This window comes from Rhea pennata, chromosome 2 (genome assembly GCF_028389875.1).
Source record: "Rhea pennata isolate bPtePen1 chromosome 2, bPtePen1.pri, whole genome shotgun sequence".
Taxonomy (NCBI): domain Eukaryota; kingdom Metazoa; phylum Chordata; class Aves; order Rheiformes; family Rheidae; genus Rhea; species Rhea pennata.
Genome location: NC_084664.1, coordinates 72,350,285 through 72,376,981, shown reverse-complemented (window position 1 = coordinate 72,376,981; position 26,697 = coordinate 72,350,285). Strand labels below are relative to the sequence as shown.

At 38.4% G+C, this 26,697-nt stretch overlaps 1 protein-coding gene across 7 annotated transcripts in view; it reads left to right on the top strand.

The window, feature by feature from the left end:
- ELP2 (elongator acetyltransferase complex subunit 2) overlaps window positions 1–26,697 on the top strand; it is an 87,020-nt gene that overhangs the window by 22,908 nt on the left and 37,415 nt on the right. For 3 of the 7 annotated variants that reach the window (XM_062569701.1, XM_062569699.1, XM_062569698.1), the window contains 3 exons: window positions 23,116–23,201; window positions 25,102–25,252; window positions 26,470–26,547. In XM_062569701.1, the coding sequence (XP_062425685.1) occupies window positions 23,181–23,201; window positions 25,102–25,252; window positions 26,470–26,547 (250 nt within the window). In that variant the 5' untranslated portion in view covers window positions 23,116–23,180. Of the gene's footprint in view, window positions 1–21,422; window positions 21,605–21,720; window positions 21,800–23,115; window positions 23,202–25,101; window positions 25,253–26,469; window positions 26,548–26,697 lie in introns of those variants that run through there. The other 4 variants (XM_062569697.1, XM_062569696.1, XM_062569700.1 and 1 more) reach the window with 3 other exon arrangements.

The window sequence follows — 26,697 nt, the reverse complement described above, 5'->3', positions numbered from 1 at the left end:
TAGACAGTTGGCAGGTAGAACAGAGGAATCGTTTGTTTTCAGAGATCATAGAAAATGTTTTTAGGTCAACAGAGTTCTATGTTTGGAGATCAAGGTTCTAACAATCATGTTTCTAATAATCTAATAATCATGTTTTCAGAATTTGGATAATGAATTTTGAAACCAAAAGGGAGTTTTGGATGTAGTAAATAGAGAGGACAATGTGACTTTCTACAGCTTTGAGGTAGCCAAAGAAAACCAAGCAGTTTGAGTTTATCTTTAATATATCTGGGTCTAAATTACAATGTCTGCAGGCATATGTTTTCAGATTGGATTTTGGGAACTGGTGGAAGACCTGCAAATCAAAATTTTAATTAAAGAAACAAGTCACTTTGTCTCCCACTTTAAAGATTACTGCAGTATTTGTATTGGACCCAGCTTGAATGAAGTGAGAGATCATTACTGGCTAATGTTTTCAGCTGAAGACTTCTGCTGTGAAACTTTGCCCTTGCTTGGAAACTAGAACATAGTTGATCTTTCAGGCATGGGATAAAAACTGCCTTCTTGGTTGTAATATCACTATAATTAGCAGGTTTTTGTCTGCCTTTTGGCCAAATTTTCAGTAAACAGTACAGTTCAGTATCAGTCTGATGTCCTTCAAATTTTGATTCTCTATTCAGCTGTGATTTCTTTGCAGTGCTCCATTGCCATAAGGAGCCTTGAAGTCAGTAAAGAGCCTCAAGGGAAATTTTATACTTCAGGAGAGGATGGGGTAGGATAGGATACAGGCATTTAGCAAAAAACAGCACAGCATCTTTTTGTCCCCAATAGTATTGAGGTCAGTCCTGGAAAAATAAAGGGATGGCTGGGTAAGTACATCAGATATTTTTGTCTTCTGGAACAATCCTTTTGGATTATAGGAAGCTAAGTGTAAATTAAAGAGGCCTACAGCTATCTTAAATTAATTTACTAAGGTCAATGACTCATCCTAAGAAGGGTGAGTAGAAAGATGGAAGAGATCCCTTTTAGCAGAATCTGTGAGCTGTATTGTTTTCAGCCTTTGGCCAGACAGGCCATTCAGTCAGTTCAAGTTTACAGTAGGTGCTCTGAAATCTGAAGAATGAACATACAGATTCTCTGTTATCCTGACATACTGAAATCAAAATAGGCCACACTAAAGCTCTAGCACTCATATGAAAACTCTCAACTATTATTTTCTGTTTATTTACTGTGTCTGTGGAATGGATAAGGCCATCCCCTAGTGTTTTTGAATCTCTGCTACTGTGCCTGCATGAACAGAGCCACCACCACTTTTTTTTCTCATAAGTGTAAGAAACAGTGAGGCTGCCTGTGAAGGCATGCTGAAAGTGGCATGTAGTTTATGACCTCCAAGAGTTTGCATAGCCCTCAGTTAAAGCCAGAATTTCCAGCCAAGAAGTGCTGAGTGAACCATTGTTTTCTTTAGCAATCTATTGCCAGAATTAGTGATAAAGAGGGAATTAAACTTTCAATCTGATCCTACTTCTGGATGTTAGAAACTTTTGAAGAGGCTACGAAAGTTATCAGTTGTAAGAGCTAGGAGGGGAAGCTAGCTTCATTTCTTTTGAAATGTAGAGCCATTGCTCCAGTTGCAATGGATGTGAGACTTGCCTGGTTACATCAGAAGGAAGATAAGAACTCACTTGGACTTAATCTAGTCCAGTAATAGAGAGAAGTACCAAGAAAGTAAGTATTTCAAAACAAAGTTGTTATGCCAAAACCAGCAAGCTTTCCCAAAGGACAAATTCTATACCAAAATTTTAAACACTACCTGTTTATGTGCATTCAGGAATGATTTTGTATCAAAACAAAAAAAATTATGATGACTGTCTGAAGACAGTGAGGTTGTCTCTGTAGAGATCTGTACAGCTTTTTCTTTAGAGAAGCTAAGGTTTCACATGGGTGCAACTGAATGAAAAGCAGTGGCAACAAAAGAGCTGCTGGACTGAGAGATGGGAGAAGATGGATTTCTGGTCCAGAGGGCCCTGATTGTGTTAAAAACTAAAGTGAGACTGTAGTAGAGCCATGGTCTAAAAAACAAATTACTCCTTATAGCTTTTACAGCATTTTATCAGGTAGTTCCCACCCTAATACAGTCAGATGAAATGGCACAACGAACAGACAGTTAAATTTTGTTGGACTGGACTGCATTTTACAAAATCTCATCTATTACTTTTGGATGCCTGGGTAACTAGACTGCCACCTCCAGGCTATTAAGAGATGAAGACTGTTTCATAGACTGTGTGTAAGGGCCTTTCCTCTTGATTTGCAGTCTGAGATTTAATGTGACTTAAAAGACATTGCAATTTTAGTCTTAATACACTCATTCCTTCAATAGGAATATCCACTAGTCAGTCTAGGTTCTTAGTTACTTATAACCTTCTTATCTGGCTTACTTTTTAAAAATAAATTTCAAAGGCAAACTTGTCACTATTTCTTGTCCTATTAATTTGTTCAGCTCCGTTCACAGTTCCATAGGGTTATAAACCTTCTCTGATCATATGCTAATAAGTAGTGACTGACTGTTAATGTGAATAAATCACCCCTGCTTAGTCACTCTTTGTCCAAGTAAAAAAGTCTATTCTGATAACAAAAATGCTATAACAATCTAAGAATCAACAAGATAAAACAATTTTTTCTCAGGCCTGCCACAAATGGGGTTTAGCTTGCCCTGTCTGTGTCCATGCAGTGATCCTCATTGTATTTCCTTTTTTTCCCTTGATTTATTTAAGTATATATATTAATTTAACTACACTTTGTGCCTAGATTGCATAACTGCATTTTTAGTCAGATGTTAACATTTAGATGATAAGAATAAAAGGTCAACACTATTATTAGTAATGTAGCTTTACTGTACTGTGATTTTTCACCATGGAGTTGACACAAGGTCATTTTAAGACTTTTATAGTTTTATTAGCAAAGGAGAATTAGGAAATGAGATGTCTCAACAAGGTTAAATAGTTGGCAACAGCTACAGCTTAAATAATAAGCTATTGATCCTTCATTTTAAGCAGTAAATTGCAACTGTCTTCAAAAGCATTTGAAAATTCAGGCAGCATCTTAGAACTGGTGCAAGGAAAAGCTGGCTTTAATTAGCACAAAGAAACTGTAGAAATTTTGAGCCAGACTACTTTCTTGCACCTGCATACAGTCTTGCAAAAGTAAACAAAGTCAGAGTTCTGCCTATTATATATTGCTGTCTGTGAAACTGAACATAATTTTTTCAAGAACTACTAATGTTTGCTTGTGCTACTTGTGGCAAGACCGAAGGTGCAATCAGATGAGATGACTGAGATGACTTCACAGGTTGCTGTTTCTGAAAAAGTGTTCACTTTTTTTGTGGGTTAGTTTTCTGTCACTTGCATGAGCTCAACTGGCTCCTTGAAGGGCCACATAACCACCAGAGTTAGTGCTAACCAGAGGAAGGCTTGGGACCGTTGCAGTTAAAGCAAGAAGAAAGCACACCACTGACTGAAGGAAAGAGGAGGAAAGGGAGAAGGGCTGCTCCTTTTAGTAACCTTGAGTTGCTTGGTCATCCTATTTGAAGTGACTAGACCCTTGACATTCTACAGTAGCTTTGCAATAGAGCAGAGTCGCTGTAGTTCAAGCAGTTAGACCCCTATTTGATAAAATATTGAGGCTCTTGGTACTTTGCTAGATATGTAACTTCCCATTGATTTAATTGCTTTTCAAGGAGTTTGGATCTATACCTTACTGTGTTTGGATCTGTAGACTGCATCTCAAATGTTATTTGCTCCTACCTGACTGGGTAGTACCTGATTGTACACTGATTTGGTCAGAGCAGCAGTGGGTCAGGAAGTGCACCAGGCACCAGCTGTTAAAACTCTGTGATGCAGACATGTTCTAGTGGTGCTGTGGACACCATGCAGTGAAGAAGAAAACTAAAAAGTCACTACTGTAACATTTTATAAATGATATCTACTATAGCTTGCTCTTGTTAGCAAGTACTTACCTATTAATATAAAATTCCTCTTGAGGCCTCTGTTATATTGTATTTTATAGATGCCACTGTATGTCTGATTAACTGTGGCAGAAAAAAGACAATGCATCTCTTTCTAAACAGTAAGACGTGTCCTGTAACACTTACCTGCTGCATTAACCTGAGTTTTGGATTGACCACAGCCATGTGATTTCTTTCTCGTAAGTAATACTCTAACTTATTCAGTAATGCAAATGTGGTCCCAGCCATGAGTTTTACTGCATAATAACTAATATCTGTCACAGCAGGATATTGAGAATGGGAAGCTCTGTGTATGCATACTCACAGCTGCGAAACTGTGGGTATGCATAATAAATTACTATCCCCAATAAAATCTTTTTAATCAGGAGTTTTTGTCAGATCAAATCAGTTAAGTGAGTTTTCACTTTGTAAACACAAGGGTCCAAGCCCCTGACTTGGATAAAACACTGCATTACTTTCAAGTCAGCGCACAATTAAATAAGTTGACATCCTCGCCCGGGGAGTTAACTTTTGTACGCATTTGTGCGACAGGAAAACAAATGTAACTCCAATGTTCCCAGTACATATTTAGGATATGTAATTATGCTTTGTGTGTGTTTCATTTTCCCTCCAACAACTTTTGAACCTCATTCACATCCAGAGACTCTGTGCCTGTCAGTATATTTCAACCTGTCAGTATATTTTAAGTTGAAAGAAAGATGGATGTTTCAAAGATACAACTTTGCAGTAAGTTTTAAGTAAGCAAGTAAGAAGGGAAAGACACTATATATTTATATGTAGAATTTTCAGTGCACTTTTGAAGCAAAATTCCCAATTTCCTGTTCTCAGTGTGTGTAGCTTCATGTCATGGAGAGGTCTCAATGTGTATGAAATGGATTCTTTTCAGGTGAAATTGGGAATGATGTCCAGGAGATGGGACCAGGAATGTCCTTAATGCACTTCAAATCACATATGAGCATATAGTCCTTTGAACCAGGCAAGGTCAGGCAAAGATGTCTGACATGCAAATAGCACAGACTGTGACTATTTTTCTCTACAGACCCAGTCCTTTTACTCTGCATAGCTTGCCAATGTAGAGATAGCCTATCAGCACCTTCACCTGAGGGACACCCTATCTGACATCAGATAGTCTATTAGATGTTGTATAAGGGCCACAGCTTCAGGAAAGCTTCATCTAGAGTTCATACACTGTTAGATACCAGGAAGTCTATTCTTCCGTCTGTGCCTCTGTTGACTGCACCTCAATGGGAGATCACAGAATTTCCTGTAAATTCAGGCAAAACTTCATACAGATCACTGAAAGCAAGCAGGCCTCATGAATTCTGGTGTTCACAGCACATTTGTTAAACAACGTGTTTAACAGAAACAGTTCTGCTTCTGATTTTGAATTCATACTAGTATAACCTCTAGAAAAATCTGGCTCCTTTGCCCATTCCAGTTGGTCTTATGTTTTTAAAATTTCTCTAGCAACTCGTATTTGTGTTTGGGAGTCTATATTCCCTGAAGAATTTGCAACTGAGTGTCACAGCATCATAATTAGATATCAGAATCAGTAAGTATAAATGACAAGTTTGCCTTTGATGGCCTTCATAACTGTGAAAGCCATAACCTTTTAAAAATACTGGTTAAGCAGAATAATCCTTTATTCATAAGATCACCAGCAAGGAAATGAATCTGTGTTTCTTTATATGACCACTAATTTAGCAAGACTTTGCAGGCTTACTTCAATATCAGGTACGTCTTTTCCTTATTTCCTGTGTTAAAGTCAATGGTAAGCCTGTTTTGTGGTCCAAGAGAACAAGCGTTTAAATTCTCAGTACAGATAGACTTAGGAAAGTAATGTATTTTTCTTTTTCTTTGGCTTTTTTTGTGTTGATTGTAGAGGTCAGGAAAGCCAGTTATACAAATTCAGACGCTGTTGTGGTTCAAGTATATCAAAGGGGCTGCAAGCATCTTATGTTTTTCATGTTTTTTACTACATATTTTAGTGAAAGATAGAGAATGTATTTTCATGCCAAAGATGCAAAATAGATAAGCAGAATCTCTTAATAATTTCTGCCCACTTCTAAAACCATTTGCAAATACCGTCCCTGTAGAATTTCACACCAAAGAGATTCTGTAAAAATCTCAGTCTCTGAATCTTGTCCCTTCAGTTTTTATTACACACTATGTGTATGCGAGAGGGAAAACCCATAGCTCACACACAAACATCACACAGATTGTGCAGCTGTACAGTATATGCACAGCTGCTACTGTCCCCACTCTGGGATGGAAACATTCTAATCTTGGCAGGGAAATCAAACACAGCAAATCTGTATCTTCTATTAAAAGCAGGGTTTTGCCTTTACAGTCTAGCTATACTATCATGATTCACCTTTCCTCACATACAAGCAGGTTTTTGCCTTTACAGTCTGGCAATACTGTAATGATTCACCTTTCCTCACATACTTACCTAGTTTAAATTGTTGTAGTTATTACAAAGGCATGCCTGGATTCTCTGTCTCTGAAATTTCACAGAGAAGTCACCACTAAGATAGGAAACACAAGATTATCTGTTAAAGAGTTAATAAAAAGATTCCTTAATTTGGTAACACATAGAGTCATAAGAGAAAGACAAAGGGAAAAACATGGGTTACCTTCTGGGTTCCTTTTTCCAGTGCTTGATGGCAAACATAAACCTGAGAACTCTTTTAGAAGGCAAGATTTTTTTGCCTGAAATTTTGACCATAGCATCTGAAACTAGTTTTCCGTCCTGTCATGTACGTGAGAGTATAGAAGAGAAATGTAGTGATATATCACATAGTATACTGTGGTGCTCATGAGCAGCAGGGAAAACTGGAAGGGGTTACTGAATAATGCTAAGGGGAAAAGTAATTATAGATTATCCTATCTTTTTTGGTTTGTAGTAAAGTCAGATGAGGAGGCCACAATAGGGAAATCTAGCTGATGAATAGGGTTTTAATTTTTCTACCCAAGTACAACAGTATCCATTTCTTTAAATGTAAAAAGGAGGGAGAGGGAGAGGCAGAGGGAGAGGGAGAGGGAGAGGGAGAGGGAGAGGGAGAGGGAGAGGGAGAGGGAGAGAAATTTCCAGTCCTTCACTGAAGCTTTTCCCCAGCCTGGTCTGAGAGATGTTCCAAGGAAAATGAACTTAAAATTATTATTTTGTGAAAGTGATAATTGATAAACCAGTCTTAATTTAACAGCCATGCTCAGAAGCTATCTAAATACTACCTGAAAATGAAATAGGATGTTAATGTTATTTCTGATAAAGAGAAAACCTTAATTTTGGCACTGGAGTTTCGTGAGCTACATTTTTTTTTGAATTATATTAATCAATGTAGAATCAATTTCTAATGTTGTTATTATTTTTCTTTTAACAACACTACAACCCACTTAACCCCCCCGTCAGCTGTCACTACAGCATAAATCAAAGGCATTTATATATCTCCTTCGAGGATGGCATATGTGTTAAATGTCTGTGCTCACACAGTAGACAGATTTTGTAATTACAAAATTACAAAAACTTTGTAATTAGCAAGACACAATGGGCTTGAGTAAATGTACACACTACAGAGGGTGCCCAGAAACTTTTTCAAACCATGTATTTTATTATTACATTTAAAGAGAGTCACTGAGAGAACAAAAGTGCAGATATACAAGTTTAAGGGAAATCTCGTCTCTATTCCATCCTATAAATGCCAGCCTATTCATACCATGGTCAGAAGAGCCAACATGTCTGAGGTGTAAGACCAGGCCAAAAGGTGGCTAATGAACAGAGCAGAGCATCTCAAGCAGGAATTCAGCAGCTGAAGAGGAATTTTTGAGCCCTGGTTTTGATGTGAGGCAGAGAACCAACTACTGTACTTAGGAACCTGGCACTGGGACTACTGATGAGAAAGAAAACAGGTGGAAAAGAGTTAGCAATTGGCAGGGGAGGAGATGGAGGTTGAGTGTGCATGCACATGTGTGTGTTTGGGGGGGTTCTATCAGCAAGAAAACTCACAAGTTGCCTTCAAAAAGTTGATGTCTTTATAATGTTTCTGGAGTCTTAGAGGTTGTTTGGAGAAATGGCCTTGCTTCTGCCTCCAGAAATAATAATACAGTAATACTGTATTCCCAGTCAAAAAAGCTGTTTTTTCTTGTCTTAGGGGCTCAAACAGAAGCCCATTCAGGATGCAAAAGAATGAGAATTCCTCAACTCTTTTGTTGCTTTTGGAGATTTGCTTTTGGAGATCACTACCGTTATGATTACTCGATCTGCTACTGGAAGTATGTGGGAAATTGACTTCTCCTCAACCACTAAAATAGTCACAGTTTATTGGCTACTTCACTTTGTTCTAGGATCCTAAGAATGTAAAAAGAAGTGAAGATGGTTAGAACATAGTGTTTGGGGGAATCACAGGCAATTCTCCCATAGAAGACTTGAAAACCATCCTTTGTAGGGAGACCTACCATTTGCAAAGTATAAAATAAAAAACATAGTCTTTTGGAGCAGCTATTTCTGGGCTGATATAAATCCAACTTTGGAAAGTAAATTGAGCTATTCTGTCCCTTTTGAAGACAATGTAATTAAAATAGCACTTTTATTTATAATGCAGTAAGTCAAAAAAATAGTCATCTAAAAGCCCCAGAAGGACTGAGGCTTTGTTACGTTAGTTTTACTCAATTTACAGGAATGAAATTATGTGTAGAGAAATTTCGCTAGTACTGCATTGTGTTACGTAGATATGATCCAAGAGGTACATTTCTCATGCTTTATGTTATTTTATTTTCAACTTCTACTTTTTCATTTCATTATTTTTAGATATCTTCATTTTATTTATTTTTGCTGTTCAAAGTAATTCTGGATAAAGCAAAAAATGTTAAGAAATGAGGACAGGAATTTTGAAAGGAAGGCTTAGAACAAGAAATTGCCAAAGCCCATTCTGCAAGCATCACACAAAGCACTAAAGGTTGATCATAGTCAGTACCTCGCTCATTGCTGGCTGCAGGACACTGAGCTCTGCTTTTGTGCAACTTGATTGTTCTCCACTTGGTAGATCTGCTGTTGCTGTGCTTTTTCATTTGGGCTAATTCATTCCAGGGCCTAATTCTTGTTCATTTTTCTTGCTGCTCTCTAAAATAATCTGAAAACCAACCAAAGACAGTACGAAGAAAACAGCACAAGCGTTGTTGTTCTGCATATTGTTTCATAAAATGAGAAGCAACACCTACTTTGATAGGTTGCTCACATTATTTTAAATCTTGTTCTCAAAATCTGAAGAAACAGAACACGGTAGTTCCATTTTACCCTTGTGCTAATGTTACCTGAACAACTTTCATTATGTGCAATGGGAATATTTTAAAACTGCCACTTCTCAACCAAGTGAGCACAATCTGTTCTTGACCTTTATTAGATCACAGGGGAGAATGTGTTTGCTATATGCAATATAGTTTGAGTTTTTAAATTAAGCATACCCATTGTGTGACAAACGTAACAATAACAGGCACTAGCTTTAGACATAAAATGGTTCTTGCCTTTGAAATATTCTGGACTTCGTCCAGCTTTTTCAAATTATTTTGTAAAAGCAAATAAACATTAGCACTTTAAAATACCTTCATTGCTTTATTGCTGTAATTCATTCTCATTGTACTATTTTTTACCAGAAATGAATTATATTCTTTATATATAAAGCCTTGCTATTAAGGAAAGGAAGCAATTTCCAACTACATACTTTTCATAGACAAATATTAGAGTGATAAGTGCTATATTTAAATTGCCTAATAATTTGCATTGTAAATTTAAAGAAAACAACAACAAAAAAGGCTAAGCATTATAAAACTAAGGGATGCTAATATTCGACAATTTTCTTAGGCTAGGATGTATAAGACCTTCATTAACAATAAGAGATAATGATAAGCTTGAATACATGTGATCTTAGTTTCCAGTTCTCTCCATTTTATAGAGGACTGAATGCTTGTACTGAGAGTCTCTCTGTCTCTCCTCATAGCTGCACCCAAAATATTCCACAAAGTTTGGAGTGCATAGCATTTTGAAAATTCAGTTTATTTTCTATTTTGTGGGCAGTAATTGTGCTACAGACTTGCTAGTTTGCTTGCTTCTGCTCAGAGTTATCTGTAAGAAGTAGTAGTATTTGATGACAGCACTGGTAACAAGAGTCCAGTAAGACTGGAAAAGACTTCTCCTGGGTCCCTACAGAACCTGTTAGGCTGCTTTATCTTTATCTGAGAAAGATCTGGGAAGTGCATTGTACTGTTTTATACAAAGATGCAACAAGACAAATCTAACAAAAGTAATGGGAAATTCATTTTAGGTAATAATATTAAAAAAGAATAAAGGTATGGTGTTTGAAGTTCCTCTGATTTTCCCGGTGTTAATAGTAGCAGATGGCAGAAATCAATTTGCCATTAATTTACTTTCATGTCATAGGCTTGATAAAATTAAGCAATTATAATAAAAGCTGATTATTAACTTTCAAATTAAAGTTATGTGTAAAACAGGCTCTTAATTATCATGCTAATACCAGTGAAATTATGTTTTCAGTTTCTAAGCTTTACAGCCTTTTTAGTGTCAGTCTTCAAAGCCTCCAGACAGGAATTATTGGTAGAAAGGTTAGAACTTAAAGCTGAATGTGTTTAATATTATCCTTCATGTGGGAGCACTTGTTTCAGTTGCTAATTTACAGTTCTAAATTTCACACAAGCAAGGAAGCATGACTATCAGTACTCGGGGTATCATTTGTTCCATTTGCACACACAAATAAAAATGCTATATTTCTCCTTGATACTAATAGAAATTACCAGATGAATCACAGGCATGGTTCAGAACCTTAACCTAGTATATATCTGTATTTATATTCAGAAAAAAAGTATTTTGTGTTAGTATTAAAACCAAAGCAGAACAGAAAAACAAATCTGACTAGGGAAAACATTATGCATGCCATTTGCTCTGTAATTATGCACATACCTAATTACTTTTCCATAGACAGAAGACATCAAAAGGGACTCTGAAGCTGTTTTGCTCATAATCTTCTTCACTACAGTATCTTTACCTCTACAGGCTGTAACATCCAACCTCATTTTCAATGTTTCGATCTACTGATAGTTCTTTCCTCTCCCTTACCCCTACTTGGGGAAAACCTTGTTTAATTGTTTACAGATGACCAAGTTTCTTATTAGAGAATTTTCCCTGATATTAACTCAGATTTCTCTGTGTCATCCAAGCCCTCCTATGGCTGGTGTTGTACTTCAAAGTAGTGACCTCAGAATATCAAATGTGGCTTACATGCTGTAAGCTGGACATGGGATCAGTCATTCATATTGTTCTAGTTAGATTCCCGGGGGCCAAACATCCGGTTTGGCAAGCCAGCACAAACTCACACACACACACACACACACACAAACATTCTTCAGTAGCAAGCAGTTTATTAGTAGATACTTACAAACAGACCGACCCGATGGTAATCTCAAGAAGGACCACCTCAATGCTTGTCCCGATCGTCTGCATGGTGAGAGGGAGAGTTGGCAGGCACAATCTTTTCGGGCGTCCCCGAGGAGGCTCCTCTGTTGTGTAGCAGCCTCTCCCTCCTTCGGAAAACTCCGGCATTTATGATTACTTGCGGTAGGCGGGAGTCCCGGCACCTGGGGCCAACAAGTGCAGGGAATCTCACCCAACTCTGCCCCGGTTGCATAACCGGGCTATGATACTGCGCACGCGTGCAGACTTATTTCAGGGGCCACATTTGACTTTGGGGGTCGCTATTTCACTGCTCTTCAGCCTCTGTCCTTCATGTTGACTGCTTCTCATGGTGATTGTATGTGACCAACCACTGTTCTTTCTCACAGATTTCCAAGACCTTGTTAGTTACTTATTTGTATCCCGCTTAACACAGCGGTATTGTTCTAGGCACTAAAAAGTTACAGTACTAGACTATTCTCACCAAATAGCAGGTGGTACAGATACAAAAGTTGCAACATGGACCATTCCCATCAAGTATCACGTAGTACGGATACACATACCTGGTTCCACTTATAAACTGCAAAATAGGAGTTTGAGAAGAAAACTTTTCCTAAGTAATATTTTCCAAATAAATAATGTCTCTGCTATCCTTAGAAATAAGGTTATCTGAAATAACAGGAGAAAATGGTAACAATTACTGTGAGTGGGTGAGAGGGTGACTCATTGTCTTTTTCATTAAAATTTGTTGAAATGGTTTGAAAATCCTTGCCTCAACTGAAGACTTTGGAAGAAAATCAGGAATTTGGGGAAAGACAAACAAGCTACTTCATTAGCAGAGAACATGTATGCCTTTATAGTACACCAAAAAGTAATCTACCAGTAGAATTTCTTCTCATTAACAAGAAGAAATAAGGAGATCCACACGTGATGTTTTAAGAAAACTACTGTATACTGCTTTGACCAAACTGTCATTGTTGGGCCAAATACTGCCAGTAGAGATTGTACTATAAAGCAGTTCTGGACAAAGTGTCTAGGATGTCTCACAAAGCACTGAGTGATTTGCTTTTTATATAGCTAGCTAAATTGAGGACTCTTGGGAGTACAAGATGGGAATTCCTGGAATTTATACATTTAAACAAAACAAAACAAACAAAAAAAAAAGATTTAACTCCTACTTTAGAGATTAAATGGAGTTAATTTCTTTTCATTACCAAAGTTATAACCTAAGTATAATGTGGCAAAAGCCATACTGAAGGTTATCCAGCTGGTACCATCCACAGTGTACACAATATAGCTTATGTTGTGGCCGTATTAAGCATCATCAGATGCAGGGATCAGAGTACCACACATTTACACATCTTTATTACCTTCTTCTAGTCCTGTATAAATACTGCTCAGCTAAACAAACCAAGTTTATTTTAAACCAAATTATATTCAAACATAGATGAAACAAAAGCCTAAGTACTTTAGATCTCTTAAGTACCTTAAAAATTATCAGTATCATATTATCAGTAAGGCTGGAAGGGACCTCTGGAGATCATCTAGTCCAACCTTCCTGCTCAGCAGGGTCACCTAAATACAATAGTTTTTATTAGAGATGCTAACATTAAGTATGAAAATATTTGCCGGACTCAGGAGTGGGATCAAAATGTCAATATATTAGGAAAAAAAAAGTTTCCAGATAGTGAAGGTGAGAACTGCATCTTTCACTTGCCTTTTTGTGGCAAGGCACAAGCTGAAGTGCCTTGTTCAAGTTCAAGCTGATTACAATGCTTAGAAATAGAAGAGGACATGGGTGTCACAGATATACCTAAATGAGGTAGAATTACAGAAATCAATGAGTACCTGAAAACAAATGATATTGAAAGGATAGATATACTTTGAGAGATAGGTGTGCTTCTGCAAATTTGTGTCATGTATGAGGAGCTATATAAACATTGAGATACACTGGTCCTGCAGTACCATTCTGAGAGTGGTACTTAAATACTTGGACCACTGAATACAAATTTGGCCCAATTACAGTGTATAGTCTTTATTTATAACAGCTGTCAATGAAAGGAGAAAAGAAACAAATGCATGATGTTCTGTTTTAATAAAGATCATAACTACTGTTTGCCTTGAATGAATTCTGTTATTTACCTCTAGCTTATTAGATGTAGGAATATCATAACATCTGTTGATAAAAGATGTGAGATCTGAAAATCTGTATCTTATTATGTGGCTGTCAAACAAGAAAACAGACAGGAAAATAACATTTTTGACAGATAAGGAGATTCCTTATTTATAAATGTGTATGTTGGTCTGATTGTTATGTTAGCTTTAGGGGTTTAGGGGACTGAGCAAAAAAAATAAGGCAAAACTCTTTGTAGCAATTTAAGAAATAAATAAATGTACCAGTCCTCTCTGTACTGCAGCTAGAGGTAACAGCTTTCTAAAGCAGAACTGACAGAAGAGAACAGTATGCTCTCACATTTAGTGCAAAACCTGCCATCTTAAGCTGCACTTTTGTTATCAGACTTCAGAACACTTTCTAGTTTGTGGGTTTGAATGTGTATTCCTGACTCCATATCAAGATAGAATTGATGCAATGGAGGAAGGTGGAAGTAAGAAATGCATTATCTTTCACTGTGCTTTAGTTTATACAGAGAAAATCAGGATGTGCAGGACAGACAGCTGGCCCTTGATATGGACTGCTTGAGAACTAAGGTTTAGAATTAGGGATTTCAGGAACAGGTAAAAGGTGGTAAAAGTAATATGAAGAATTTTTCACCATTAAAAATGTTGGCCTCTCAGGATAGCAAAAAGAGAAATCAGCTTGCATATGAGAACTGGTAGGAGCTGGAGGGTATCTGGAAAAGGAAGACCTAATTAATGCTAGCACCATGAGATATTAGAGTGTTAAGCAACACAGACAGTTTGGTTTAAGAAAGCTATTGATCACTAATTTGTCACTGACTTCATAAAGAAAGAGCTGCAGATGACCAAACTCAATCAGATTTATAGGACAGAGAGTGTTTGTCATGCACTGATACAGGCAAAGTCTTAATCAAGGTATAGAAAAGTTGTGAAACTCCATCTCTGTACTCAAAAAATAAGAGACGTAAAACTGTGAAGGTGTAGCTAAAGAGCTCAGAGAGTGAAGGAAATAATGATATCTTAATATATTAAATTGAAATATGCAAAATTAAAAATATAAGGAATTTAATTTTAATTTATGCATCTGTGAGTTTGCCTGGTGGAATGTGAGCTGCAGATTTCATTTGGTCTTTTGTGCAGTTGATAACACTTGATGGCTCAAAGGCATATTTGTTTTAAAAAGAAGTATTGCATCTTATTTGGGAGAATTATAGGAATGCTGTCAGAGTATGTAGAGATGCGTCGAGGAAGGCTATGGCCCATTTGGAATTGAGTCTGGCAAGGGATGTTAAGGACAACAGGAAGGGCTTCTTCAAATACATCAGTAGCAAGAGGAGGACTGGAGAAAATGTGGGCCCACTACTGAATGGGGCAGAGGCCCAGGTGACGAAGGATACAGAGAAGGCAGAGTTACTGAATGCCTCCTTTGCTTCAGTCTTTACTGCTAAGGGCAGTCCTCAGGAATCCCAGAGCCAAGGAGACAAGGGAGAAAGTCTGGAGAAAGGACGACTTTCCTTTGGTTGAGGAGGAGAGGATTAGAGATCTTCCGGGCAAGCCTGACATCCACAAATCCGTGGGCCTGGATGGGACGCAGCCATGGGTACTGAGGGAGCTGGCGGATGTTGTTGCCAGGCTGCTCTCCATCATCTTTGAAAGGTCCTGGAGAACGGGAGAGGTGCCTGAGGACTGGAAGAAAGCCAAGGTCACTCCAGCCTTCAAAAGGGGCAAGGAGGACAACCCAGGCAACGATAGGCCAGTCAGCCTCAGCTCCATCCCTGGAAAGGTGATGGAACAGCTCATTCTGGATGTCATCTCCAGGCATATGGAGGAAAAGAAGCTGATCAGGAGGAGTCAGCGTTCATTTGCCAAAGGGAAATCCTGCTTAACCAATCTGATAGCCTTCTATGATGGAGTGACTGACTAGGTAGATGAGGGGTGGGTTAGACCTCAGGGAGTGTGGGTTAGACGAGTGGACTGTGAGATGGCTTGAGAACTGGCTGAAAGGCAGAGCTCAGAGGATTGTCATTAGTGGCGCAGAGTCTAGCTGGAGACCTGTGGCTAGTGGAGTCCCCCAGGGCTCAGTACTTATTCATCAGTGACCTGGATGAAGGGACAGAGTGCCTCCTCAGCAAGTTTGCTGATGATACCAAGCTGGGAGGAGTGGCTGACACACCTGAGCGCTGTGCTGCCATTCACAGAGACCTAGACAGGCTGGAGAGCTGGGTGGTGAGGAACCTCATGAGGTTCAACAAGGGCAAGTGCAGAGTCCTGCACTTAGGGAGAAATAACCCCATGTGCCAGTACAGGCTGGGGGCTGACCTGCTGGAAAGCAGCTCTGCAGAGGACCTGGGAATGTTGGTGGATGACAAATTGATTATGAGCCAGCAATGTGCTCTTGTGTCCAGAAAGGCCAATGCTATTCTGGGGAGCATTAGGAAGAGTGTTGCCAGCAGGTCAAGGGAGGTGATCCTGCCCCTCTCCTCAGCCCTGGTGAGGCCTCATCTGGAGGACTGTGTCCAGTTCTGGACTCTCTAGTACAAGAGAGACATGGAGCTACTGGAGAGAGTCCAGCGTAGGGCTACGAAAGTGATCAGAGGGCTGGAGCATCTGCCCTATGAGGAACAGCTGTGAGAGCCAGGCCTCTTTAGCCTGGGGAAGAGAAGACTGAGGGGGGATCTTATCAATCTGTACAAGTACCTGAAGGGAGGGTGTCAAGGGGATGGGGCTAAACTCTTTTCAGTTGTCCCATGCGACAGGACAAGAGGAAACAGGCAAAAACTGAACCACGGGAAGTGTGAGGAGGAATTTCTTTCCTGTGAGAGTGACGGAGTACTGGAACAGGTTGCCCAGAGAGGTTGTGGAGTCTCCTTCTCTGGAGATATTCAAAGCCCGCCTGGATGCAACCCCGTCTGACATGCTCTAGGTGACCCTGCTTGAGGGGTTAGGGGAGTAGATCTCCAGAGATCCCTTCCAACCTTTCCTTCCATTCTGTGATTCTGTGAAAATAGTGGTATTTTCCGGTTAATGGTAGTAAAGAGTTAGTGCCAGGAAAATGAAAAATCTGATGCTGAATTTTAATGGACCCAGTCAGTAATTTTAGAAATAACATTTGCCCTTGATGGTTCCTTTCTGTTGTAAATCTGGTACAGGTAGGCTCAAGGGAAAGAAATCCTTGGAAGGAGAAAAGTAAGCAAGCCCAAGAGTTAGTATTCGTCATGCATGATATTCCTACAGGAGCAGACCATGAATTTGCCAAAGAGGGAAAGGCTGGATTTATACTTGAGAGTATATATGCTCTCAAGCATATTATGCTCTAAGGGAATGGAGTTGTTCCTAGCTGTTGTATGAGTATCTTCTGTAAAGCTGGCACATCATTTAAGCGCTTTTTTTTTTTTTTTTTTTTTTTTGGTTTTGGTCACTGCTGTATATTATTTATTTTTCCACTGCTACTGCTCTAAGCCTTCAGGTCAAACCCTGGCCCTGTAGAGCTTGTCAGAACAGTTCCAGCTGTGGAATTTGATTTCCAAAAGTATTGAACAGTCACAGTCAAAGTTAACAGGTGCTGTGGGTGTGCTGTGGTGTTTAGCACCTCTTCTGAATATCATTCTCTGTATTTCACATTGGTTACTTCACTGAAGCCCTTAAAACTATGGTACTGATGAATTATCTTCCTAAGAAGAAATTGTCACCTAGAAAAGGAATATAACAATACCTCTTTGCCTAGCAGTGATATTATGAAGAAAAATAGAATTCATATTTCTGTGACACTCAAGCACTGTGGTAGTGAAAATCTCTCTCTCTCTCTCTAACACACACATAAACACACACATACACAAGCCTCTGAGGAAAAGAATACTTCTGTGCTGGCTAAGAATAACTTACAGCAAATTAGGCTTAGAGCCACAACATAACTGATGAGGAGAAATAGAAATATTGAATAGTTGTCTCATGTACTAGGCACTATTCATCCATGTTGCTATGGAAGGCAAGCATCCTAGGCAAAAATAGCAAGTGGTAACTTCAAGTACAAGGTAACTTCATTAATGATACCCTTGCATAAGGTATGTATACAAGGGAGACAAATAGAGGATAAATCCAACAGCTGCATGCACAAGAAGATCCCTAACTTTTAAGTACATAGCTCTGCTAGTTTGACAATTTTTTATCAGCTCTTTTAAATAGAATTAAATTGTATATAATTAAACTTTAAACTTAACCTATGATATCATTACTACTTTTTATAGGATCATGCAGAATGACCTGTGTTTCTGTTAATACATACTCCTTTACACCAGCAACACCCTACCTGATTAAAGAAAGCATAGAACTTTGATTTAATGTATCAAACATCAGATTTCTTCTCAATATGCATTCAATAAGCAATATAGACAATATATGTCCAACTGTCTATTTTCCTTAGAAAACAAGAAAAGAAAGATAAAACTAAATATGTTGTGTAATAGGTAGGAATAGGCGCTGCAAGAAGTGAAAACATATTTGCAACACTACTCTGTTTTTACATTATTGTTTAGAGAAAATTATATAAATATCTATATCAAACACTATTGCTCAGTTTTTCACAGGTGTTTTATTTCCTTGATCTATCTTCTTGAGCTATGTCTCTTGCAGACATAACTCTGTTGAATAGAGAGCACTAAGACATCTCTGCCTGTAAAAAAAAGCTGACTTGTATACAGAATTTACCACTGAAATGATTATTTTGCTAGTAAGAACTTACTCCAATATCTTACTGATGAATAGTAAGCCAGAGAAATCTTTTGCCAGTATACGTAGCATCTCCGTTATGGGAATTTATCAATGTAGCCCCATTGGCAGATCTAATTTGTGACACATTAAAAATGTAAACAAGGCTATAAAGTCACCTCTAAAGTCTGTTTAGCCACTATCATAACCTTTTCTGATGCTCTGTTGCTTCTTTTGCCTCAAAGGCTACACAAAGATGGAAAGATTTTTACATGCATTATTGAAAAATGAAACGGTCATTTCCTGGGAAGGATAATGAAAACAGCAAAGACAGTAGCGACACTGGATATGAAGACTGGCAGTTGGTGACTTCATGTTTAGTTGTTGAACTGTCTTTTGGGCCCATTTAAGAGCTACTAGTCCTGGATTTTTTTTCAAATCTTGTAACATCACTGACCACCAGGATTACTTCTTTAGAATGCCTAAAAGGTGTATTAGTTCTGCTATAATTTTCTGATATTTTAAGTTTCTCATATACTATTCTATAGACATTTCAGTTTTCCATTTTATTAAATATGGGAGAAGATCCTTTAATATAAAGTCACAAAAAACAAAACAAAACAACCTCCGCCCCAACTTTCTTGGATTAGACCTAAGGTCCAGCAATTTGTATGAACAAGGACTTGGTCGGAACAGTACTTATGGGAAGTATGTAAGAAATAGGGCTTATCTAGGCTTATCTGTCCTAACATCCTAATATGATCACAACTTTAAGTGTTTTTTGGCCATACCTTCATGTTTGTTTTACAGTATCCTCAATTGCACTTTCAAGTCCATATTCCCTATTGAATGACGCCACTGTCTTGCTGTTGGAAGGCATCTGAGGGGGCAGTACCAGAGAGTTGTAGCTAGGGCGTGACAACTCAGGATTACCTGGTGCTAGCGGCCCCCGCACAGCACGCTCCGTCAGGCTGTCTGGGAGACTACCACCACCACATGGCAGCAGCCTCAGACCACCAGGAGCAGCCCCGCAAAACCTTGCAGCATTGCCCCTTAGTGCCCTTGCACTCTCAGGAATAATGTGCACCTCCAAAATTCTCTGATACAAGCCAGGACTCAGTGCCTTCACCTTTACAGGATATTTACCCTGCTGCTGGCAGGGCATCTATCAGAAAAGTAAATCTGTCACATTGCAGAGGAATCCCTCAGCCAAATCCATCTTGGAAAAGATTAAACATACGGACATGATTTCAGTCAGTGCCTGCTTTATACTTTAGCCTGGTCTCTGCTCTACACAGCTCATGGGGTAGTAGCTTGTAGGTATCAGGCCTTTGGGAACTGACAGAGTTTTTGAGTCTGTGAAACCAAATAACTGGAACAATCTATAGCACAGGCCTATTTAATACATCCATGTACTGTAATTCTCTAATGATATCATTTTAGGTCAATTACTATCCAATTAAGTTAGAACAACATTACAGACTTTTTTGATCTGTAAAATATAGTTTTGTTTCAATTTCTTGGGCAGGGAAAGGCAATAAATATATTAATAAATCAAGAAATAAAACTGTAATGGATGCAATTCTGCAATCTGTTATGATCACATCTTTTGTTTTGAAAAAACAGATACACTCAAACATACTCAGGTCACCCCACTGCCTCTGGCCATTGCTTAGCTGCAAAATCCAGTGATTTCTATGGCAGCTATTCTAGGACATCATAATAAACTATAATATTAAATATAAACTATATTATTAAATGCAGTCCGTACCCAGTGACTTAATTTTAAAATGATTCTTTATCAGCAGGAGGCTTCACATGTGACAGGTTCAGTCTATGGAAAAGAAGTTAACAGCTGTCTCCAAGGACTAACAGACCTGGAACTTTCAAATTTGTATGAGTAGCAGGAAGTGATATCAAAATCCCAAATGTGAAATACTGCAGGAAAGATAAATTAATCAAAAAATCTGAAATAGTTTTAAGGGGGGAAAAGCAGATGAAGACAGAGCAAGCTGTTAAGTAATCTGCCAACAAAAAAGTCAGAAATGGTAATAACGGCATAGATATGATCTCACATGCTCAGTCTAAGTCTTTTCTAGCATATGTGAAATCTACTGTTATACAAAAAATATCTGGCTACTCTGGCTGACAGATGATGCTTTGTATTACTGGATCTGGTATGTGACTCTACTTTCCACCTCTTTGCACCTGCATTCTTCTTAATATCATGTAGTTTGCTTCTTATAATATTGATCATGCATTTATAGAATGAAAACTTTCAAACCTAGTCGAAGCTGTACATATTTATAGGGTGCTACAGTGCAGCCAAATTTTTTTCCATTTCACAGAATCACAAAACGGTTGAGGTTGGAAAGGACCTCTGGAGATCATCTAGTCCAACCTCCTTGCTCAAGCACAGTCACTTAGAACAGTTGCCCAGGACACTGTTCAGATGACTTTTGAATGGAGACTCCACAATCTTTCTGGGCAACCTGATGGTGTTCAGACAGCTACAGCTTTTGGATTTATCTAATTAGGTGAGAATCTAGGCTTTTATTTAAAACCAACCAACCAAAAATAAATGGCCCGGTTTTTAATGTTCCCATTGTACAGTGGCTTTTTTATTAAAAATAAAGATGAAAAATCCACCAAATAAATATAACTTCCCCTTTTAAAATTTTGTGTCTGCTGTTTTAACCTCATCTGCTGCTTTTGGGGTGCCAAGTCTATGAGTTTGAACACATACAATCAGCTCTTGTGACACAAGAGTATGGTGATTATGACATTATATCAAACACATTGCTTTTATTTAAAAAAATGACACATCTATATTTTGCAAGGGCAGAGCATGTTTCCCCTGTTCTTTCGCAACTCGGACACTGCCGCGCAGGTGGACAGCGCACTTCCCCCTCAGCTCAAGGCACGCAGTCCGGTGCGGGGCGGGAAGCCGGAACAGCCCCACGAGTCTGGGGTGAGTCCGCCACTCGCGTCACAATCCCTGCCCCCTCGGGCCTGTCCCGCCCCCGGCAGCGTCTTCGCTCCTCCTACGTATCTCCATAGCCCCACCCCTTCCGGCCCGCGTTCTTTCTCAGACGTTGTACGTACAGTGAGAGAGGTTGTTATGGAAACCGTATGAGGTCAACGGCGGTAGCACACGGGGCGGGGAGAAAATGGCGGCGCCCGTAGAAGTGTGTCATGTTGCCTGTTGCGCCAACCGGGCGGGTGGCGGGGTTGTGTCGTGGGGGCAGAGAGGTGTCCTGGCCTTCGGCAGCTGCTGCGATGTCATCCTATACAAACCGGCGGTGAGTGGCCGCCGTGCGGGGTGGTAGAGGGCGTGGCTGTCTGGGGCTGGCCAGGACGGTGCCTTTGTCCACAAGCTGCGAGGCCTCGTTCTCAGTCCTTTCTTATTCTCCCGCAGGCGAGGCGGGTGGTCGCCGCCTTCCGCGGCCACACGGACAGGGTAAACTGCGTGCGCTGGATCCGCCAGCGGGACGGCGGTGAGTAGCGCGCTGCGGCCTGGCTAGCTCTTTGCTCGGGACTCCCAGCCAGGTAGAGGCGAACCGCGGCGGCATCTGTGCCCGTCAGGGCAGGCCGGGAAGGCGTCGGGGCTGTTTCCCCCGGACACTCGGCGTTGCTAGGATAGGCGGATGGATTCAGTAGCAGAGTCTAGGGAGCTTAAAACAGAGGCAGCTGTAACGTTTCAAGCTCTTGATAGTTTAAGTCTTGAGTTCATTTTCGCGGTAGAGATTTTAATAAATGGCTCTGCAGGAATTTAACATATTGAACTCAGGTGGGCTTTGTTTTAAATGAGTTGATCCTGTCAAACTCTCTGCTCCTGCATCTTCAGTTTATGTCAGCTCTGGGACGCAGTGTTTTGTGCCTGTAGGGAATTTGACAAACCAGTGTTTGAACCATGACTTTATTCAATGATATTTGTACAGCCTCTAGGCTCTTAAGAAGACTTTGGAGTGTTTTGATACTGTGAATTGATTTGTAATGCCTCTTAAGAAATTATGGCTTATAAAGCTATGAGTTGCATAGAGGTCATATCCAGGAAAAAAAAAATCTGAAATAAAAATGTTTATAAAAGTCTTACGAGGCTTTTGCTTGATAGCAGTTATGCTTCTAAGGTAGCTTGGTGCATGTTTTTCAAAAGCACTTATTCTTTCTCTTACGCAACAACACTCTGACAAGGAGAATTAAGAGTATTTATTGGACAGTTAGTGTAATCTGCTTATAGCTTGCATTTCTTTTTATGTGTGTGTATGTGTGTAGGGGGAACTGAGGAAAAGAGCCCTCTTTAATGACGATTTTCAAATGATTGCACTAAAATGTTTTCTTCTCTCATGAACTTTTGTTATTTTGTCTTAAAATGGATTAAAAATATTTTTGAGAACTATTGGGAATTATATTTTCTTGTGAGGTTTTGAATACTATTGGATTAGATTACATTCTCTCCATTTTTCTTCCTATCCTGCAAAAAGACCAAAGAAAAGAGTAAAATATCAAATTATATTCTTGGTTTTGAGAGTCTGTTTGAAAGGATATATTCTTTATCATATTCATATGAAACTAAGCATTTCTCTTGCTTTTCTCATAGTATTGTCTTAAATTATATTATTTTCATAATAAATGTGGAAATAAATGATATTTTCGTATTATCTCTACTTTACTTTGTTGAAAACTTTAAATAAAGGTGATGTACATGATACTCTTTGAGAGTAACCAATATAACTGCTTATGTTTTTTGTCTGCTGATACAACGTAAGAGTTCACAAGGCTTAAATACTATTTTTTTTTCTTCTTTTTTTAGCTACTGAAACAGAGTTAATTTCTGGTGGATCTGATAAGCAACTTATTCTTTGGGAATGGAACAGAATGGGAACATGGAATAATCAGGTATGCAGAAATATTATCATTTTAGACCTGATTTTTTTTTCAAGTTTCTCAAGTGCCCCAAGCTATTTGTTAGGTGAAATTATTTGTTTTATTTGTATTTTTCACTCATATTTCTGCATTGTTGATTACTGTACCTCATATATATCACTTCTAATTTAAATTTCTTTGCAAACAGAATGTTGGTACTTTATCATGCCATATTTAATTCTAATTGTTGCTGCTTCTCATCCACATCTATCTTTTTCAGATCAACCCTCCATTAAGAAATTAGCTAACCTGTCATTGTGGGGATTTGTCTGGCATGTCTCAAAGATCCTACTTCTCTGTTCTAGAGTCTTGAGATTTGTTTTTTCATCTAATGCCTTCTTTATTTTATATTTTAATGCCTTGTTCTTTATGCTGTAAGTTTTTTTGTTGAAATTTCCTTTGCATGTCTTTCTGATTTCTTTATATCCATTTGTAGTGATTTCTGGTCAATTCACATAAAAATGTAGTACTGATACATAGATACTCTTACTAGAAAAAATATACAAGTTAGGGTTTGTGTATTTAATAAGAAATTAAAAAGTGTGCAACAATTGATTTTTGTGAGGAGAAATGGAGAGAAGTAAGGAGATTTGCTAATCTATTAGTAATGGCTTAAAAATATAATGGAAAAGATGAAGTATGGCATAGTATGAGCCTTCAGAATAAGCTGAAGTTTAGAAGAAAAGCTACTTTTAAGTAGAAAAGAAAGCTTGGTATTTTGTCTAATTTGTTACATAACTTTTGAAATCTAACTTGCTAGCAACTGGCTTGCGAATAGCTCTATAGGAAAACTATTTTATACTTCAAGGCGTTTCGTATCTTGGCATTTTGAAAGAGTAGTAATGTACTAGGGTGAGGTGCACCTAGACTAATGGTTCTTAGGCTTGTTTGATGGGGGAACACAACCCTCCCCCCCTGAAAAAAACTCCTGGCTGATTTCCATCTGTTGTGATTATTTATTTATTTAAAATAATAGATCTAGAGATTTCTTTAACCTCTGTTTTTTCCCCTGATGTGCTGCATAGCCTAATGGCAATCTTCAAAAAAGAATATGAGTAAACGTGTATATCTTAACAATGGTTCTAGATTAGTGCAAAGGTAAAGTTGTATACTATTTCAATCAAAAATTGTTCCTGTGGACTACAAGACTATTGTTTGAAAAAAATGTCAATGATATTTGTGACAAAGTTTGGATAAATGCTAGACTTTAGTTGCAGAAATACAAACTTTTCATTTTGCTATTTATGTGTATGAAGAACAAATTACAAGGTGACTCACCTGTATTCATTGATAAGGTAGATACTTAAGTCCAGATTTGAGGTTTTTGTTTTTCAAGTATTTTGGAGGTGTAAAAAGATGCTTTAATTTGCAGAGGACATACGTTACGCAGAGTGCTGTAGATGCTGTTTATTCCATTGTATTCTGTGCTGCACATCTCCTTCACTAAGGTTCTCCAAACTTTTATGAGGTGCCCTTTCAGATGAGGGGCAGGAGAAGGAGGAAATGGAAAGACAGCAGCTCTTCCTAACTTCTGTACTATTTCCACCTATGTTGTTGTTGTGACATCTGTAGGCTTGCAAGGCTTTTTTCAAGAGATTGTGAGGTTTGTATGGAGTATACAGGAACATTTAATTCTGTTCAACTTTGAACAAAATCTTTTCAAGTTAATATTCATTGCTGCTGTATCCCTCCCCTGTATTTTTCTTGGAATATGTTGTAGCTTAAGCATAGACTTCGCAGAGGCTCTGCAGTCAAGAACTTAGAGGTAGTTTTCATTATTATTTTAAAACAAGGAAGTTTCTTAAAAATTCTCCTGGATAATTTGCTGAAACTGAGTTTTGTTAACTTGTATAACTTTTTCTGATGTATTCAGCTTGTGAAAAGCATTCCTCTCAAAGGCCATACTGAAGCTGTTTGCGCTGTCGATGCAGTGTACCAGTCTCATGAATCTGACTTAAATCTGCTAGTAGCTTCTACAGCTTCCGACTCTACTGTGAGAATCTGGTCTCGGCAAGGTTCAGAAGGTAAAGCTTGTTAATGTTAGGGACAGCATACTGGGTTAATACCTACCTAAAAAAAATTATGAATGCATATGTATTGAAGTACTTCTACCTGGCTGAAGATTGACATCCTCTAAAGCAACTGTACTGGTTTCTCTTTAAACTTTGGTCCATCAAGCAACTGCATTACGCTTTGTAGGTGTGGGGTTATGCTAGTTTAATAGCTGTGGGTCAAATAAACCCTGATTTTTCCTCAGTAATATGTTGGCTGAACTTACTGATGATAGGTTCTTTTTAATGTGTTTTGAAAATCTGATAATTTAGACCTTAATTTTCCCTGGAGTATGGGGCAAGGTACAGCTCTGTGTGTCTGAAGTAAAATTACTTAGTAAAATCATAATATTGGCCTTAGAAATGCGAGGTGAAATTAGTCACCGTTTGGTTAATACTGAATTGAGTGCAATGAAGTGTGAGATGACTACTTCCATTGACTTACACTGTGTGTATGTACATAAAGAAGAACAGCTCTTTGAAATACATACAGAATATATGGATAATCTAGATGCAAACTGTTATTTTTTTAGTTGAATTGTACTGACAGCATCTCTCAAACTAGTTTCTCTATTAGCTACTATATTTGAGGATTTTCCGTTGCCTTGGCTACATTGCAGAAATAGGTCGGACTTGCTAGCCTTTAGCCCCATGTTCTACAAAACATTCCCCTGTGCTCTGAAAGAACACCCTCAAGTCCTGGCTTTCCCTTTTATCTTGCTGTTGTGTGATAGGACATTTTTAATCCTGAGATTTTTAATTCTATTTCTGTAGGAAGGGTATTTTGCTGTCTTGGCCATTACTCTGATCTTAATGGCTTACCAGTTCAACCACTTGCAGAATCTCGGGGACATTTGGAGGAAGGCTGACTTCTTTTTTTGTAATTTGCAATATTAATTGCTTCTGATAGGTTGTACAGTTTCGTTATAGTAACCTTAATATTAGGTGGCGAGTAGTGACTTATCTTACAACTTGGCTAACTTTGGATGGATTTCCATGGGTCCACAAAAGGTAACTTTATGTTAGTGTTATTTTTCCTCTAAAAATCAATGACTCCTGAAAACTACAGAAGTATTAAAGCTCTTTAAAATAAAATTGAGTAGGAGATTTTAACAACATAATGCAGGAGATGACAGCATAACTGTAATACTTACACGATGAATGAGATCAACACTGTTCTCATTTTTCAGTTACATGCATTCAAATTTTGCAATTTGGAAATGGATTTGTTATGGATGTTTGCTTATCCTTCTTGCCTGGCAGCAGTGGTAAGTACAGCTGCAGATCTTGAATAGCAACTCAGGAAAAATAAAACCTTTAAAATCCCTCAAATGTGTTTATAAACATTGTAATAGTGTTTTCATTTGACCAGCTCCAAAACCTTGTGACTTTTTGTTTTGATTTTTACTTTCAAAGAA